The sequence below is a fragment of the Diadema setosum genome, chromosome 1 (assembly GCF_964275005.1).
Source record: "Diadema setosum chromosome 1, eeDiaSeto1, whole genome shotgun sequence".
Lineage (NCBI taxonomy): Eukaryota > Metazoa > Echinodermata > Echinoidea > Diadematoida > Diadematidae > Diadema > Diadema setosum.
Window position 1 is genome coordinate 33,781,149 of NC_092685.1, and position 17,939 is coordinate 33,799,087.

General features: G+C 38.6%; 2 protein-coding genes across 4 annotated transcripts in view; both read left to right on the top strand.

Annotated features, from left to right (window-relative positions):
• The window catches only part of LOC140235642 (Fanconi anemia group M protein homolog), a 387,390-nt gene that overhangs the window by 250,263 nt on the left and 119,188 nt on the right, over positions 1 to 17,939 (top strand). The gene's annotated exons all lie outside the window — the stretch shown is intronic.
• LOC140232479 (uncharacterized) lies at positions 6,246 to 6,841 on the top strand. The gene has a single exon (XM_072312576.1). The coding sequence runs from the start codon at positions 6,341 to 6,343 to the stop codon at positions 6,839 to 6,841; it is 501 nt and encodes a 166-aa protein (XP_072168677.1). The 5' UTR covers positions 6,246 to 6,340.

Consider the following 17,939-nt stretch of genomic DNA (forward strand, 5'->3'; position numbering starts at 1 on the left):
AACGATCGTCCCGACACTGTACAGGCCTGCTAACCTGGAAACATTGAACTGCACATTACTCGAATATGAGACCATTCTGAAGCAAATAATTTTCACACAATAGATATGCAGTATGTCCCAGAGAAAACGAAACCGAGTTTCATTGCAATTCTTTGCAATCATAATCATATATTTGCTTTATGAGATGTACATGAATGGAAAGATATATGTCTTTTCTTTCCTTTGATGCACAACTCATTGTTCATAATTCATGTATGACTGAGTTTCAGACAGTAATGCTAATAAATTTTCATTTGCACAAGCAAATGGTGACTTTGAATGAGTTTTTCAGGCTTTTTCGGCAATCTTTTGCAAAAAATAAAATCATAGCCTTAATATCCATTCTTTTTTCCTTTCATATGACATCTCATGATCTACGCCTGCTCAAGAAAACTTAATTTGAAAACATATTTCCATTTTACCCAGAAAGATGGATAGTAAATAAGGAGTCGGCTTTCTCGACGCCTGCCCAACTTGGCAGATAACAATGGCCTTCACGCTTGTATGAATCATTTACACAAACAAGAAGGGAGGAGGTATAGTAGGGATTGTTATAGACTGTTTGGAATAGGGTCATAAATTAGCTCATGATCATGAGCTTGCCTGACCATGCAGCAAACCACAGAGCAAAGGGTGTTCATCGGCAGAATGTTTGGGGGGGTTGGGAGTAACGGACCAAAAAAGCCTTCCTAGCCCCCCCACCGCCCCGATAAAAATGGAACAAAAAAGGAGACAACTTTCTGCCCTGCACTTGTACCTTTAAAATGTTAGAAGCCCAAGTTCAGTGATAAATAAAGTGATGTTCCCTCTCTTTCTGCTTCACCACCCCCTTCAAAAACTTCAAAACCCTGTCAGTGATGAAGGATGAACCACGCATGAGGGAAATGTAGAGAGGAATGAAAACAGTGAGATAAGTTTGAGGACAAGATCATCAAAATGTGTACCATTGTTGTAACATTGATTTCCCATAGCCATTGGTCTGCATGCAGCCTGAGAATACACACAATATTAGTCTTCAATTATTGGTTAAGTCTCATATCGTCACTGGGGCGACAAGACCTCGTATCTACAAAATGCCAAATGTTCAGGAGAGCAAAAAAACATGGCAGCCAAAGCACTGTGTCAAATGTTAGAGCCTTTCCTTTAACATGGCGTGGTGGCTTCATTTTTGGGGTAAGACAGCTAGGATTTGGATAGGACATCACTGAAGCAAAACAAAACAAAATGAAGTATGAACAAAATGATGTGTGATAATATCAAACGTCTCATACAGCATTCTCTGTAAATAACCCCCCCCAAAAAAAAAAAAAAAAAAACATTCACTGTAGCACTGCCGTTTTGTGAGATTTCAATGGCGCAGGTGAGCTCATTGTCTAATGCTTAGTCGGGAGAGCTGAATGCCTATTTTTCGACTATCCAAAGAATCGGTAGAAATGAAGCATGTTTTCATGCAAATCCATGCGTTATTCATATTTGACGCATACGGTCTCGTACGAAAGAAGAAAATATGGATATTTAGGTAATCAACTTTGTTTTTCAAAAACGTAACATTAAAAGTCTGAAAAATTCACTTAATCACAATTTGCGCGTGCAAATGAAAATTTGATAGCACCACTGTAGGTTGTTCTAACTCAGTCATGCATGAACGATGACCATTAAGTTGTACATATCATCCCCCAGCATTCCCTCTGATTACCACCGATCAGTTACTAGCCATCCCCTTTAATTTTCAAGAAAAATCCTGCAAGCATTGCATATATACGAGGAAAATACTGATAATTTTGAGGGGTTGACCTTGACCTTTCACCCCTGACCTTTGACCCATGACCCCTAAATTCCCTATATTATCCCTGCCAGTCATTACATGTATATGTACCAAGTTCCATGAAGATACAGTAAACCTCGCTTAAGTCGACATCGCATAAGTCAACAACTCGCTTAAGTCGACACGATAAAAAAGTCCCGATTTTTTCCTTTGTTATTCCTTGAAAATTTCCTTGTCTTAGTCGACATTTATAAGTCGACAACTCGCGTAAGTCGACCTGATTTTTCAGTGCCAACTGAGCTGAAATATGTGTTGATTCCCTTGTCTTAAGTCGACATAATTTTTCGCTCAAAATCTTATCGCCATTCTCTGAAAAAGAAGTGTTTTCCCGCTCCGATTCGCTGCATTTCTACTCGGTAATTCGCTAGTGTATGGCGCGATAGCGTTCGCGCCATGCGTCCATTGTCTTGTATGCCAGAGTAGAAAGGGCATACACTCATTTACACTGGAGTATTGCATGTAGGCCTAGTACCCAAGGCAGTTCACTTTACCCCTTTTCTCCCTCTCGTTATTCTCAAAACGCACAATTTTTGTACACCTATATGTCCCAGTAGGTATTCATTATCCAAACATGAAATACAGTTAAACTCGCATAAGTCGATCTTCTCGGGACTGAGCAAAACACATCGACTTAGGCGAGTTTCGACTTGTGCGTAAGTCGAAAAAAAATCGACTTACAGTTACACCACACGTACGCATGTATAATGTACATGTATGTTGTCTACTCTGGAGCCGAGAGCTTGAGCGGTGTGCCCGATATTTGCCCTTCAGCAAGACACTTTATCCACGTTGATGCAGGCCAGGGCTCCACACTAACTTTTATTTTGGTGGCCAGATCGGGCCACTAAAATGATTGATTTTTATTTTTTGGTGGCCCGAAAAAAAAGCAAAACTAAATCGGTCCTACTAAACATAGAAAATAAATAATAAGTATTACTGAAGTGATACAGGACGGTACCCACGTCTAACATAAATAAATAGAAAATTTAATCATCCTATACCGTTATTCTGAGTTCTAAGATTTAGCAAATAGGTTCATCGATTATAATAAAAGTTGATGCCTATTTAGGTGGTCAAAATTTACGTTTGATAATGAGAAAATGGGAGCATTTGCAGACATTTGTAAACATCCGACATTTGTTTTAGCATCGTAAAGAGCCGAAAGTGACCGTTATTTATTTTTTATTGTAAAAGCAATCATCCACCATTTACAAGTATTTTAACACCTTCCGGAGCCGAATGTTACCGTTAATCATTTTCAAATGTAAAGACAAGCAACCGACATGCATTCTAGGATTTTACGGAACTGAATATCATCCTTATTTATTTCCGAACGTGAAAGCAAACATCCGCTTTTTATTTTATCATCTGAGCCGATTGATACCGTTAATCATTTCAAAATGTAAAAGAAACAATCTGTTACTTACTTTAGCATCGTACGGAGCAGAATATTACCGTTATTCGATCTCCAAATTCAAAAGCAAACACCCGACGTTTATTTTATGATCGTAAGGAGCCGAATGTTACTGCTGTCCACTTCCGAAAGTGAAATGAATCATCTAACAATTATTTCAGCATCGTAAGGAGCCGAATGTCATACTGTTTTTCATATTCGAACGCCAAGGCAGACATCCGACATTTACTTGGTATCAAATGCAGCTGAATGTTATTCATTTCGAAATGTTAAATAGCAAATGTCTGATATTTATTTTAGCATCTTAATTAAGGAGCAGAATGTTACTGCTATTCACTTCCGAACGTAAAAGCAATCATCTGACATTTATTTTGGCATCTTCCGGAGCCGAATGTTACATGCTATTTACTTTCGAACATAAAAAAAGCGAACATTCGGCATTTATTTCATCATCGTACGGAGTTGAATATTGTTGTTATTAATTTCAGAACGTCAAGCAAACATTCAACATTTATTTTAGCATCTTCCGGAGCTGAATGTTATTGCTATTTCTTTCGAACATAAAAGCAAACATCAGACATTAATATCATCGGACGGAGTTGAATACTATTGTTATTCATTTCCGAACGTCAAAGCAAATATCAAGCATTAACTTTACCATCAAACGCAGCTAAATGTGACTGATAATCATTTCGAAATTTAAAAGCAAACATCCGACAGTTATATGGCATCGTATAGAGAAGAATATTACTGCTACATGTATTCACTTCCGAACGTAAAAACAATCATCTGACATTTATTTTAGCATCTCCTGGAGCCGAATGTTATTGCTATTTACTTTCGAAAGTAAACGCAAACATCCGACATTTATCTCATCGTCGTACAAAGTTGATTATTATTGTTATTCATTATTTTCCGAACGTCAAAGGGATAATTCGACATTACTTTAGCATCTTCCGGAGCTGAATGTTATTGTTATTTACTTTCGAACGTAAAAGTAATCATCCGGCATTTATTTTATCATCATACGAAGTTGATTATTATTGTTATTTATTTCCAAACGTCAAAGGGATAATTCGACATTACTTTAGCATCTTCCGGAGCTGAATGTTATTGTTATTTACTTTCGAACGTAAAAGTAATCATCCGGCATTTATTTTATCATCATACGAAGTTGATTATTATTGTTATTTATTTCCAAACGTCAAAGGGATAATTCAACATTTACTTTAGCATCTTCCGGAGATGAATGTTATTGTTATTTACTTTCGAACGTAAAAGTCAACATCCAGCATTTATTTTATCATCGTATGGAGTTGAATATCATTATTATTCATATCCGAACGTCAAAGCAAACATTCGACATTTATTTCAGCATCTTCCAGAGCCGTATTTTATCCTTATTCATTTCCGAACGCAAAATCAAATATCTGACATTAATTTAAGCACCATACGGAACTGAATCTTACCATTATTCATTTCCAAAAGTATAAGCAAACATCCGACATATATTTTAGTATTATACGGAGTCGAATATTACCATAATTCATTTCCAAAATTAAGAGCAAACATCTGACATTTATTCTAGCATCTTATGGAGCCGATTGTTACCGCTGTTCATATCCAAAACTGAAGGCAAACATACGGCTTTTTTTGGTGACCCCGGTCGCATATTAACCATTCGAAAAAATCGTGATTCGATTCGCGAAAAAGACTCCGCTAAGTATAAGGCATAGATCGCTAAACTCGGCAGGGGCTACGTCGTCCTTTCACCAGGTCTGGGTAACGGAAACCAAAATCCCGCGTGAGTTCTCGCGTTACATCGTTAATGTTAACGAAACATCGTTAATTTGTGCTCGGGATCGTTACTCATCGTTACTACAAACGTTCATTTTCCCGTTGCTAACGATTCAGATGAAACCGCTTGCGTTAATGAAACGTTAATGTTTATTAACGCAAAGTTTCTTTCGGTATATACTGTATTAAAACAAAACCTGGCGTCTCGTGATTTTGGCAGTGATTTATTACACAATAAAATCTTATTCGACTTAGGCACAGTGAATTCAATGGTTTTTCCGTGAAAGTGTTCTTGAAATTTCATTGACTTAGGCGAGTATTCGACTTAAAAAATTAGACTTGTGAGTGAATTAATACACGTAAGTCAATGGGGAAAAATCGGGACTTTTTAAAATCTTCGACTTGCGCGATTATTCGACATATGCGATGTCGACTTAGGCGAGTTTAACTGTAGGTGCTTTTGTTGATCCGAATATTCTAACGTTAATTATTCCGAAGCGGTATTAGAAACCTGGGCCCTTTCTAGAAGATTTATTAAAATGCAGCTAATAATGCAACTCAAAAAATCAAAAGTAGGTGTATCAAATCACGCGCAACTTTTGCATTTAAACGCAAGTGCGTTGCTGAAAAGACTTGCGTTTGATAATCATATGAAACTAAATTGAACGAACCTGAAACTCAATTGCGTTTAAACGCAACTCTAAAAATCAAATGCAAGTTCATCAAATCACACGCAACGATGTATTTAAACGCAAGAGCGTTGCAGAGAAGACTTTCGGTGTTCTTACGAAACTAGAAACTGAGTTTAAAGGCATCTCTATACATCTACGGAAGTGCGTTATTGTCGAAAAGACTTGCATTACCTTTTTTATTTTGTAAGCAAAATCAAAAATTAAACGCAACTCTGAAAACCGAATGCAAGTCCATCGTATCGCACGGAACGCTGAAAAGACTTGCGTTCGATAACGAAACTAGAAAATTGTAGGAAACTTAAACTCAATTCTATTACGTAATACTCGTTAGATATTACGTCAGGAGAGAGCCCGCCATGTGTGCATGTGCAGTAGAACCAATACGTCATCGTGCATGCTGAGATTCGGATGGAGGATTTTATCCCTCCGTTTTTTCTGGCATTTTTCTTCGGATTTTGCCTATCTAGTGAATGTGTTTTTGGGTATAATTGCTCCAAGACACTAGAACTGTATCCTGCGTTTGGGCAGACTAAAGAGTTTTCGAGCATCGAAAGCAGTTTCAAGTATCGAATCATGGATTCATCGGCTTCGCCGATCTCGATGAAAGAGAAATTTCGCGCTGCCGCTCCACGTGAGCCCACGGCAGCTTCACACACCGCCACAGGCGGACAACCAGCCACCGCACAGGGGAAGCTCACAGAGCTGTGTGCCCCTACGGCTACACAAGATGGCGGGAAATCAAAACCTGCTCAGCGCACAGCGCAAGTAAAGAAGAGCAAACCTACAAATCCCGCAAAAACCCAGTCATCGACAAGCTCCGATGTGAACACTAGACTGAGTAAATTGGAAGACTTGCTGGAGTCGGTTATTCAGCGATTACCGGCCGAAAATCGTACTGCAAACTCTACAGGAGTATTGCATTCATCTGCAGTTACACCGCAGCCACAGGCTGCACACACTACCGATGATACGTATACACATAGGAGTTCACAGCAGCCATACAGTGGCGAGCATTGTGAATACACGGGCGCTGGTATGGGGCAAACGCATTCAATCGCGGATGATGAGGGATGATGAGGCCCTCGCCGGGGTTCGCTAGTGCTACCCACCGAAGCTACAAGGAAGCAGGCTGGTCCAGATCTCGTGCCCCTGCCACTGCGACTCGGCCTTTTTCTGGTACTGGTGACCGGCCTTTTTTAGAGCGGAACCCGAGACAGTACCGCCAGAGCCAACCACAAGGCAACAAGAAGCCACTGCCTCCAGCGCCTCACACACAACGGAAACGCTAAGCCTTACAGAGGTGAGAGATGAAATAACTCTAGAAACCCCTCATGATTCTCCCAAAGTTGGAGGTCGACCGTATGCCTTTCAGGATAATTGGCGAGCTGTTACATCTGACCCATCTATTTTAGAGGTCATAAATGGTTACAAACTAGGATTTGTGGCCACGTTGCCACCGTCCAGAAACAAACCCCCAAGAAGCTACAGGCTTTCTGAAACTGATAGAAGAGCTCTATCTATTGAGATTAATAAACTGTCTGAAAAGGGGGTCATTGAAAAATGCTCCAGAGAAACAGGAGACTTTGTCTCTAATATTTTCTCAAGACCTAAGAAAAATGGAGGTACACGCCTCATACTAGATTTAACAGATCTGAATAAGTATTTACCTTACCAACATTTCAAAATGGAAAATATCCATACTGCCTCACAGCTCTTGTCAAGAAATGCCTACATGGCATCAGTCGACCTCCAGGATGCATATTATGCAGTCCCCATCCACCCATCTCACAGAAAATTCTTCAGATTTGTTTGGGAAGGCCAGTATTGGCAATATAAGGCCCTGCCTAATGGCTTGAGCACTGCTCCTCGACTATTCATGAAATTGTTGAAACCTCTCTTGGCAATGTTAAGGCAGCAAGGCCACACTGTGGTTTGTTATATAGATGATACACTCATTATTGGGGACACAGTAGAACAGACAAAGAACTCTGTTAAAGCAGTCACTCAGGGCTTAGAAAGCCTAGGATTTCTAGTACACCCAGACAAGTCTGTACTACAGCCACAAAAAGTGATCCAATTTTTGGGCTTTATCTTGAACTCGGAAGACATGACTCTTCAATTGCCAGAGGCAAAAATGCATGAAATTAAGATGCTCTGCTCAGAGCTCAGATTATCCCCAAGCACTACAATTAGGCAAGTTGCCAAAGTGATCGGAAAGCTGGTGGCAGCCTCACCAGCAGTCCAGTGTGGGCCTCTGTTTTATAGGGCCACAGAGAAAGAGAAAGTTGTTGCCTTAAAATTGCACAGAGGTCACTTTGACAGGAGAATGTCATTATCACACAAATCTAAACAAGAACTCAATTGGTGGGTTTCCAATGTCCAGTCGGCATTCATGCCACTAAGAAGACCCGATCCATCTGTTGAAATTCGTACAGACGCAAGTGGTAGTGGTTGGGGTGCCACTGACCTACACAATTCCACAGGGGGTAGGTGGAATGAAGAGGAGTTAAGATATGTCAAAGACAGTAAGATAAATTATCTTGAACTACTAGCCGTAAAATTTGGGCTGCGATCACTATGTAGTAGAGCTAACGAGCACATTCTCATCCGCACGGATAACACCACTGCAGTTTCCTACATAAACAACATGGGAGGAATGAAATCAGTGGAATGTAACAACATTACGAGAGACATTTGGATGTGGTGTATTAATCACAATGTGGGGTAACAGCATCACATGTGCCAGGCAAACCAAACGAAGAAGCAGATCGCTTGTCTAGAAAGTTTAATGACAGGACAGAATGGATGCTTGACCGGGACATTTTTCAATCCATCACTGCTAGATTTGGAGAACCTGAAATTGATTTATTCGCATCTAGACTGAATAAGCAAGTACAAAATTATGTTTCATGGTTACCTGACCCAGAAGCAGTGTCAGTCGATGCATTCACTCTCAATTGAAATGGATTGAAATTCTATGCATTTCCCCCATTTTGTCTGATTGCAAAATGCCTGCAAAAAATAAGAGAGGATAATGCAGATGGAATAATAATTGTACCCAACTGGCCCAGTCAAGCATGGTTTCCCCTCTTTCGAGAAATGACAATTGGGAAACCTATGTTGCTTCATAGGAGCAAGACACTCCTAACACTCCCAATTCGAACACACCTCATCCCTTACATGCAACTCTTGATCTTCTTTGTTGCAGGCTGTGTGCACACCACTAGAGCACCAAGGAATTTCGAGGGACATCATTAACATCATGGCCGCTTCTTGGAGAGATTCCACCAAGGCGCAATACAATATCTACATTTAAAAATGGTACCAGGTTTGCCGTGAGAACAATATCAACTGCTACTATGCGGATGTTACTGATGTCCTCAAATTCCTCAGTAAACTCTATCATGTGGAACATGCAGCTTACAGCACCATAAACCAAGCTGGCAGTGCTTTATCATCTTTCTTGACACTAACTGATGCTTCGTGTACAGTTGGTACACATCCCTTAGTCTGTCGGTTCCTGAAAGGAGTTTTTTACCTACGGACTCCCTTGCCCAGATACAAGGAAATCTGGGATGTTGGTCCCGTTTTTAGATTGTTACGTATTATGTTATCAGCAAAGTCGCTGTCTCTGAAGAAATTAACACTAAAACTGTGCATGATCATTGCTTTGACTTCAGCGCAAAGGATTCAGTCTCTGAAATTCATGGATCTTGATCATTTACAATTGAGAAACAGTTCAATTACTTTTCACTTTGAAAAACTGATCAAGCAGAACCGACCAGGGAATGTTGGGTTTTCGGTTACCCTGGAATCTTATCCTCCAGACAGACGCCTGTGCGTAGTAAGGTACCTCAGAGAGTATATTGAGAGAACAAGTATTCTCAGGGGGGATGAACGACAGCTATTCATCAGCTACAAGAAACCCCATAAAAGGGTATCATCACAAACTATTGCTCGTTGGCTGAAGGAAGTGCTTACATCAGCAGGTATCAACACTGATAAGTATAAAGCGCATAGCACTCGAGCAGCATCAACTTCAGCCGCAACCAGGGGTGATGTACCAGTGACTGCAGTACTTGAACAGTACTTGAGCAGTACTTGAACAGGCTGGATGGTCAAACGAACGAACGTTTCGACGTTTCTACAATAAACCAAAAGACGCCAAAATGAGCTTTTCGTAGGCTGTCACTCGTGTAGCAGAAAACTAATGACCTCTTGGTAGGTGCTTCAGTTATTCACATAACATATATGTTATGTCTATGTGAAAAATGTATCGTCACAGGCTTTAAAGTCTCCTGACGTAATATCTAGAGTATTACGCAATAGAATAGAAAGATTAAACGAGAACTTACCTGTTCGAAGCTTTAATCTCAATTCTATTAAGTAATAAGAGGGTGATATTACGTCCCCTCCACTCCCACCCTGCTGTTCTAACAGGAGTGTAAGTCAGCTTTGTTTTGAACAGGATTGCAAGTTCCCGTTATATATCTTTTATCTAGTGACAATCCATTTTTCACTCTTCGAAAATTGGTTCTACTGCGCATGCACACATGGCGGGCTCTCTCCTGACGTAATATCACCCTCTTATTACTTAATAGAATTGAGATTAAAGCTTCGAACAGGTAAGTTCTCGTGTAATCTTTCTATTGCGTTTAAACGCAACTCTAAAAATCAAATGCAAGTCCAGCAAATCACACGGAACGCTGAAAAGACTTGCATTTGATAATCATACGAAACTAGAAAATTGTAGGAAACTTTTTTTTTAACTCAATTGCGTTTAAACGCAACTGTAAAAATTAAATGCAAGTCCATCAAATCACACGTAACGCTGTATTTAAACGCAAGAGCGTTGCAGAGAAGACTTGCAGTTTTCGTACGAAACTATAAGAAACTGCGTTTAAACACATCTCTAAACATATAGGGAAGTGTGTTATTGTTGACAACACTTGCATTATATTTTATTTTGTAAGCAAAATTAAGAATTAAACGCAACTATGTGACCGAACTTAGTCTGCACTTGCAGGGGAAAGACATCGCAACATTTACACGTTTCAAACTACCGAAATGCATGCTGCTTCACGAAATGTCAGTGAAAAAACGATAAATTATTGTTAAAGTTCGCTATACCAAAGGTTTAAATCTTAGTCCAAAGTTAAATTAGTCCGACAATGGAAAGAGGTTTGTTTTTACGAAGGTTAGTAGTCCAAAAGATGTCGTTTTCGGATGAACAAACTTTTCTTCTTTTTATTTCAGACACGCCTGCGCCGTACAGAGCGGTAATTAATGTTGCGAATCGGAGGGCGAGAACAATTCATTTTCAGAGTATGGCAATAGAAATTTAAGCAAAACAAATATGGCGACTTAGGGAAGGAAAATCACACATATTTCAACTCAGTAGGCACTGAACAGAATCATACGAAATCATACAAAATCATCTCGACAGAATCATACGAAATCACACGCATATCTTTGCAGCGACGCTCTTGAATTTAAATTGCAAAGTTTAATGCAATTTGGGGAATTTGCGTTTGATATTTCAAACCAAGTTTTAAAAAAGTGTCTAGAAACGGGCCTAGGTTTCCGATCCCTCCCTCTCAAAATCTCTCTAAAGATTTGGGAAATGTGCGTTGTCGATACTAACCCGCGCAATATTTATGCATAAACTAAAGCATTATTGTTGCTGATGTCAGTTGGCATGTTTTGGCGGCAAAAGGAGTAAGATTTGGTTGCAATCCGCATCGTGATCCTAATCTTACTCTGTACAGGGGAAATTAGTTTTCATTTATAAGTCAACAAAATGTCGACTTACGCTTAAGTCGACATTCGCGTAAGTCAACGTATCAGTCCCGATTATGTCAACTTACGCGAGGTTGACTGTACCTTGAACCATTTGCGAGATATGAAAAAAAAGTGCAATTTCAACATTTTCACCTGACCTTTGACCTTTGACCTCATGACCTGAGATGCTCTCTGGAGAATCTTTATTCAATAGTTCAGGTCTACACAGAGTTTCAAGAAAATACCTTCAGGCATTGCATAGATATGGGGGAAATAGCAAAATTTTTAGCATTTGACCTTGACCTTTTGACATTTGACCTCTTGCCAATTTCACTCAAAAAACTACTTACATAATTGCCCCATCATACGTCATCCTTGGACCAAGTTTGGTGAAAGTTGCTTCATCCAGTCTCGAGTTATCATGTAAACAGATGAATCTGAGGATTTGAACTTGATTTTTGACATTTGACCTCTGGCTGATTTCTCTCATAACTAATCAAGAAATTGCCCCATCATACATCATCCTTGGACAAAGTTTGGTGAAATCTGCTTGATCCAGTCTTGAGTTATCGCGTAAAAGGATACAATTTCATGGTATGACTTTGATCAACAAAATGTCGACTTACGCTTAAGTCGACATTCGCGTAAGTCAACGTATCAGTCCCGATTATGTCAACTTACGCGAGGTTGACTGTACCTTGAACCATTTGCGAGATATGAAAAAAAAGTGCAATTTCAACATTTTCACCTGACCTTTGACCTTTGACCTCATGACCTGAGATGCTCTCTGGAGAATCTTTATTCAATAGTTCAGGTCTACACAGAGTTTCAAGAAAATACCTTCAGGCATTGCATAGATATGGGGGAAATAGCAAAATTTTTAGCATTTGACCTTGACCTTTTGACATTTGACCTCTTGCCAATTTCACTCAAAAAACTACTTACATAATTGCCCCATCATACGTCATCCTTGGACCAAGTTTGGTGAAAGTTGCTTCATCCAGTCTCGAGTTATCATGTAAACAGATGAATCTGAGGATTTGAACTTGATTTTTGACATTTGACCTCTGGCTGATTTCTCTCATAACTGATCAAGAAATTGCCCCATCATACATCATCCTTGGACAAAGTTTGGTGAAATCTGCTTGATCCAGTCTTGAGTTATCGCGTAAAAGGATACAATTTCATGGTATGACTTTGATCTTTGATCTTTAGCCTCTTGCCGATTTCACCCAAAATCTAATCAACTAATTGCCCCATGATACTTTATACTTGGACCAAGTTTGGTAAAATTCCACTCAATATTACTCAAGTTATCGCATAAACAAATGGGGACGGACAGATGTACGGACAGACGGATCGAAACAACCCGAAAACGTAATGCCTCCGGCACCATTTAGTCGCGGAGACATGATAAGCACAAAGTCATATACCCATCAATTAAACTTAAGAGCAGTCTTTGCATTGTTATTACACAAGTATGGATCATTATTATTGAGAGAATAAAGGGGAACTTGTGAATAAAATTGATACAAAAACAGAAAGACAAAAAAATGTGGTTGAAAAGAGTTTTTTTTTTCTTCTGAAAATCACTTCGCATAATAGTTGCACATAAGTTCTTGAGAAGTAGGCCTACTGGGCAGGATCATATGCGTGATTCTGTCTTCACCTATTACTTCCTCTTGTATTGAACCATTCTGAAAGAATATTTTTTGTTGTGAAATACAGTGTAAAATGACAACAAACAAAATCAGATTGTATAAAATGTGTTAAGTTTTTCTAAACACGAGCGCAAATGGAGTAACTTACGTGCATTTTTTACCGTATCTTGAGAGGTATTTTATGCTGTCGGTGCCCAGCGGGAATGCTGTGATTTCATGTATTTGTTTGTGCCCAAAGGAATTAAAAATGTGTTATTTTCTTCCAAAAATCTCTTCACGTTTTGTACATCCGTTCTTGAAAAATATGCGACAGGTTAGAATTTGGAAGGTTGTGATCCTTTTTACGCAAATCTGTACCTCCTAGACCATTCTGAAAAAAATAAAAATCTTTATGGTGAAGTGCAGTGTTCAATGATAATGAACAAATCTAGATCTATTCAAACTGTTATTGTTTCTTTTTCTGAACACCGACTCAAGTAGATTAACATGCGTTATTCAACTATTTTTACGCTACTGTCACCCGGTGGGGTTGTGGTGATTTTATTAATTATTTTGGCTTTAATCATATATTGTACTTTATATGTACATACACGCTCATGTTTACTAATCAGGAAACAACTGGAAGTCGGAACTAAAAATGGAAAGGATATAATGTTGAGTTGCACACGCATTCCAAAAAATATTTTTGGCCATGAGTGTCACTACATGAATTGTTTTTGAATGCGTTATTATTTTTTTTCTCGTTGTGTTGTGGTCTGACCTAATATTACGCACGTGTATCTCGCTAAAGAAAATCGAATGATTATGTTCCGTATTAGTAGGAACATCGGAAGGTATTCCTGTGTCGTATTGCGTGGTTTAGAAGAAAACATGGAAGGAATGGTACTTGATTATTCGTCACTGATAATGAGGGATAACGGCGGGATTGGGCCTAATTCTGATTCTTCTCGCTTCAAATAGTACATGTAGAGAGATGGCATTGGGATCGTATACATCCACAGTGCACATGCGTGTATCCTAATGCGCATTACTGTGTTCACCCCAGTCTCTGCAGAACGTGAAAGAGACATGGATAGTGTGAATTCAGTTTTCAGTGTTTCATTTGTTGCATGTTTGAAGCGGCAGGTCAAGAAATGGAACCCCATTGTATCCTATCAAATTACTTATATTTTTCTTTATCATGATGTATCGAAAATGTCCTCGTTATAACAGAACTCATTATAACCGATTCGTTTTGCCATAGATTTACACACAAAGGAAAATGGGACTGACGCGATCACCTCGTTAGCTGTTCCTTGGTATAACTGAACTCGTTAAAACAGGGTTTCACTGTGTATATATACATATAATTATATATATATTTTTTTTTTTTTTTTTAAACCGGAAATACTCAGAAAAATACATTTATGAATGCACTTTCAAGGTTATTTATAATAGATCTAAGGGTTGGGTGAAGATCAAATGGGGGGCAATTTTTATATTTGATTTTTTTTTCATTAAATTTGTATAAAAGTACAATGTACTTAGCAGGTATTCTCACCTATGTGGTAGATTATGCATGTGGACACCATGCCCCTTTGAAGCCCTCAAAGCTGCCCCTTCCCAAGTTTGAACAGTTCTCAGGTAGTCATCTGCAAGAATGCATGGAAGGTGAACTTGCAATACTCAGGTGAGCGCGAGACCCCTGGGTCTCTTGTGTGGAATGTGTGCTTTTCAGTCTTGCCAAATATTTGGTAAAAACTTTGTTAATAAATCAGCTTGACTATCTACCTGTGGGAATCAATACTTTTACATTTCTGTTGAACTTCCCTACTTTGCTGCTGAACTTACCTTCTTTCCTTTTAAGTAAAGTTGAAACTTGAACATCTTGTTTTTTAACTGTGTCCATATTTGATATCTATGTAATACTGTGACCATGATACTGCTGTTCTATTGTAAACGATATATTCATGTATATATCATCGCTGGGGCGACGAGACCTCGTATCTACAAAATGTCAAATGTTCAGGAGAGCAAAAAAACATGGCAGCCAAAGTATCTTATCAAATGGGAGAGTCTTTCCTTTGACATGTGGTGGCTTCATTTTGGGGGGTAAGAGAGCTAGAATTTTGACAGGACATCACTTAACTGATTATCTGACCATTGATCAAAAAAAAAAAAAAGTCAATTTCACCAAAATTTGAGATACAATGTCTTGTCATCCCAGCAACAATATATATTTTGTGATTTTATTTTTTGGTACTTTTACAAATCAACTGATATTGGCAAAACACAGTAGAAAAGGGTCAAATTTTGCTTTTCATGACTCAGTGCAATGTATGTCATCTCAGAGGGTAAAAGAATTGCCAACTTTGCTGCTTTTTTTCTTAGTTCTTCACCGTGGCTCTTGATCATTTAAAGAACTGATCAAGAAAATATCTTTTAAGCCTTGATATATGAAATATGTGGTACATTCATGAATGCAAGCATGCAATTTCAATTTCAATATCAATTTTATTTTGATTTTTCGGTGGTAAATACATAAAATATAACAAAATATGATAATACATAGTGTCCAGCTGGGATATACCAGGGGAGAAAAGTATGAACATAGTACCTAGCAGTCAATGTGTAAGTTTTAATCAAAGTGAAAGAATGCTATAGAGAAATACATTGGAACCTACTTAAAAGCAAGCTTGTTGAGTGAAGGTCTCAACAGAAGCCCAGTGTGAAGAATAGGATGAGGAGCACTGGTTCAACCAAAAGACCAAACTAAAAAAATAAAAAATAAAAAAAAAGGAATGACAATTGACGGCCTACTCGGGGTATAGAAGATTCTTCTCGTATACAATCAAAGGAGAACAAGTAACCACATGCTACACACAAATTAGCAGTTGCTCTGATAGCAGTGTTGACAGAGGTGTGATAATGTGAATGCGACATGACTTAAAATTACGGCTTCCATTGAAAATATACGGAAAGTGTCGGAAATGAAAGACATGTATCCCACATGTGATATACATGTGCCAGTCACAGTGCGGCAAGAAGGAAGAGAGAAGGAAAAACAATGACAGTATTTGCCGCGACCCAAGGTCTTTTACTAGAAGTGGAAGGAAAACGCTGATAGGCAGGAATTTGAGAGTGCAAGCAACTACAGGCAAATGCTTATACAAGTCTGTTCGCATGGCAACATCCAAGCATTACAAAGAATGTCAGTGCACTTGTGTGGTGTAACTACTCAATAAATGCTGTCTGAGTTTACACTTAAAGGATGGTCATGACAAACAGCTTGCGACTTCTGTGGGGAGATCATTCCAATATTTCGGACCTGTATACATAATTGTTTTATAGCGAATATTGTTTGAGTGTGTGGAAGGTGATGAGCATCACGTTGGTGAGTTGGATAGTGGTTGACAGAATTGTTTCTTATGAACATCAGTAAAAAAAAAAAATTGAAATGAAATAAAATAAGAGGATATTTTGAGGCAAATTCATACATAAAGATAACCTAAGTTATAATTAAACAAATCTGTCAGTTTCAAAATTTTGTTTTTAGGAAAAAAGGCGCTTGTGTGAGATAAATATTCTGCATGGTTAATAATCCTCATCGCTTGTTTTTTAAGAAGAAAAAGCGCATCTAGCAAATATTTGGGTGAGTTTCCGCAAGAATTCTATGGTTGAGATATTGGGAAATCATATTTATTTACCTATAAATTCCTTTGGACCTTTTTTGGGGGGATATGGGAACAACTCTAGCAATTTTTATCTAATATCTGGGACTTGTCCACTAGATAGAGATTAATTGAAAATGTAAGTGAGTGGAGGTGTGGAGAAATTATTAAATTTATTATGTTTTTCAAAAGAAAAGCTAAAATATCATCATTACCAGTACTTTTCTTAACCATATCTCTGTCACGGGCCGATTAAATCGGCCCAAAAACTGCAATAGAAATGCTTCGGCCGATATTATCGGCCCTATTTTGATTGACAGATTACTTCAAAGGCTATGACACTACCACTCTATAAACTCATTTGTGATTGGCTGACAGTGTAAGGAAACGATTTCCAGCGTGAAAAAAGCTTCCCCACCTTTAACCAATCAGGAAAGCCTTCTCAAAGTCCAAGAAATTGTGGTGGCCCCGCCCATGTTCATTTGCATTCAGACTGCAATGTATTGTGTACAGTTTTGCCATGTGTGGAGAACTTACACGAATCTGTATATGTGGGACTGTAAAAGAGATCGCCGCGAGCGATGAAAAGATCGTACATGTGGGTAAATTTTCATCTATTTTATCTAAGTCAAAATAGTAAAACATGAAGTGAAAACATTCAGATTAGGGATTTCAACATCTCTGAATTCTGTGAAGGAGTATAGTTTCAGTTAATATCGGCCTCATAAATGATCTGAAGAATAGATGAACACTGCACATTTGGTGCAGCAGTTGCAACTGTTTACTCAGCACTAATAGTCTGGTAGGAATGGGGGGTCCCCATGCACCTTCCAAACACATTTTTTTAACTTACTTTTTTGTAACCCTTAGGGTGTCTAGTTAATGAATTTTTTTGTTCCCAAGAAAAAATCGTGTTCCATGGGGGTCATTGGCGGCCATCTTGGCAGCCATCTTGGATTTTCAGGGAAAATCATTAATTTCCATAACTTTTGAACTACACAACATAAAATTACAAATAAAGCATTTCTTCAGGGTAAATGTGACATGAGGAATCGATTGAAATGGTTGTTTACATGATCA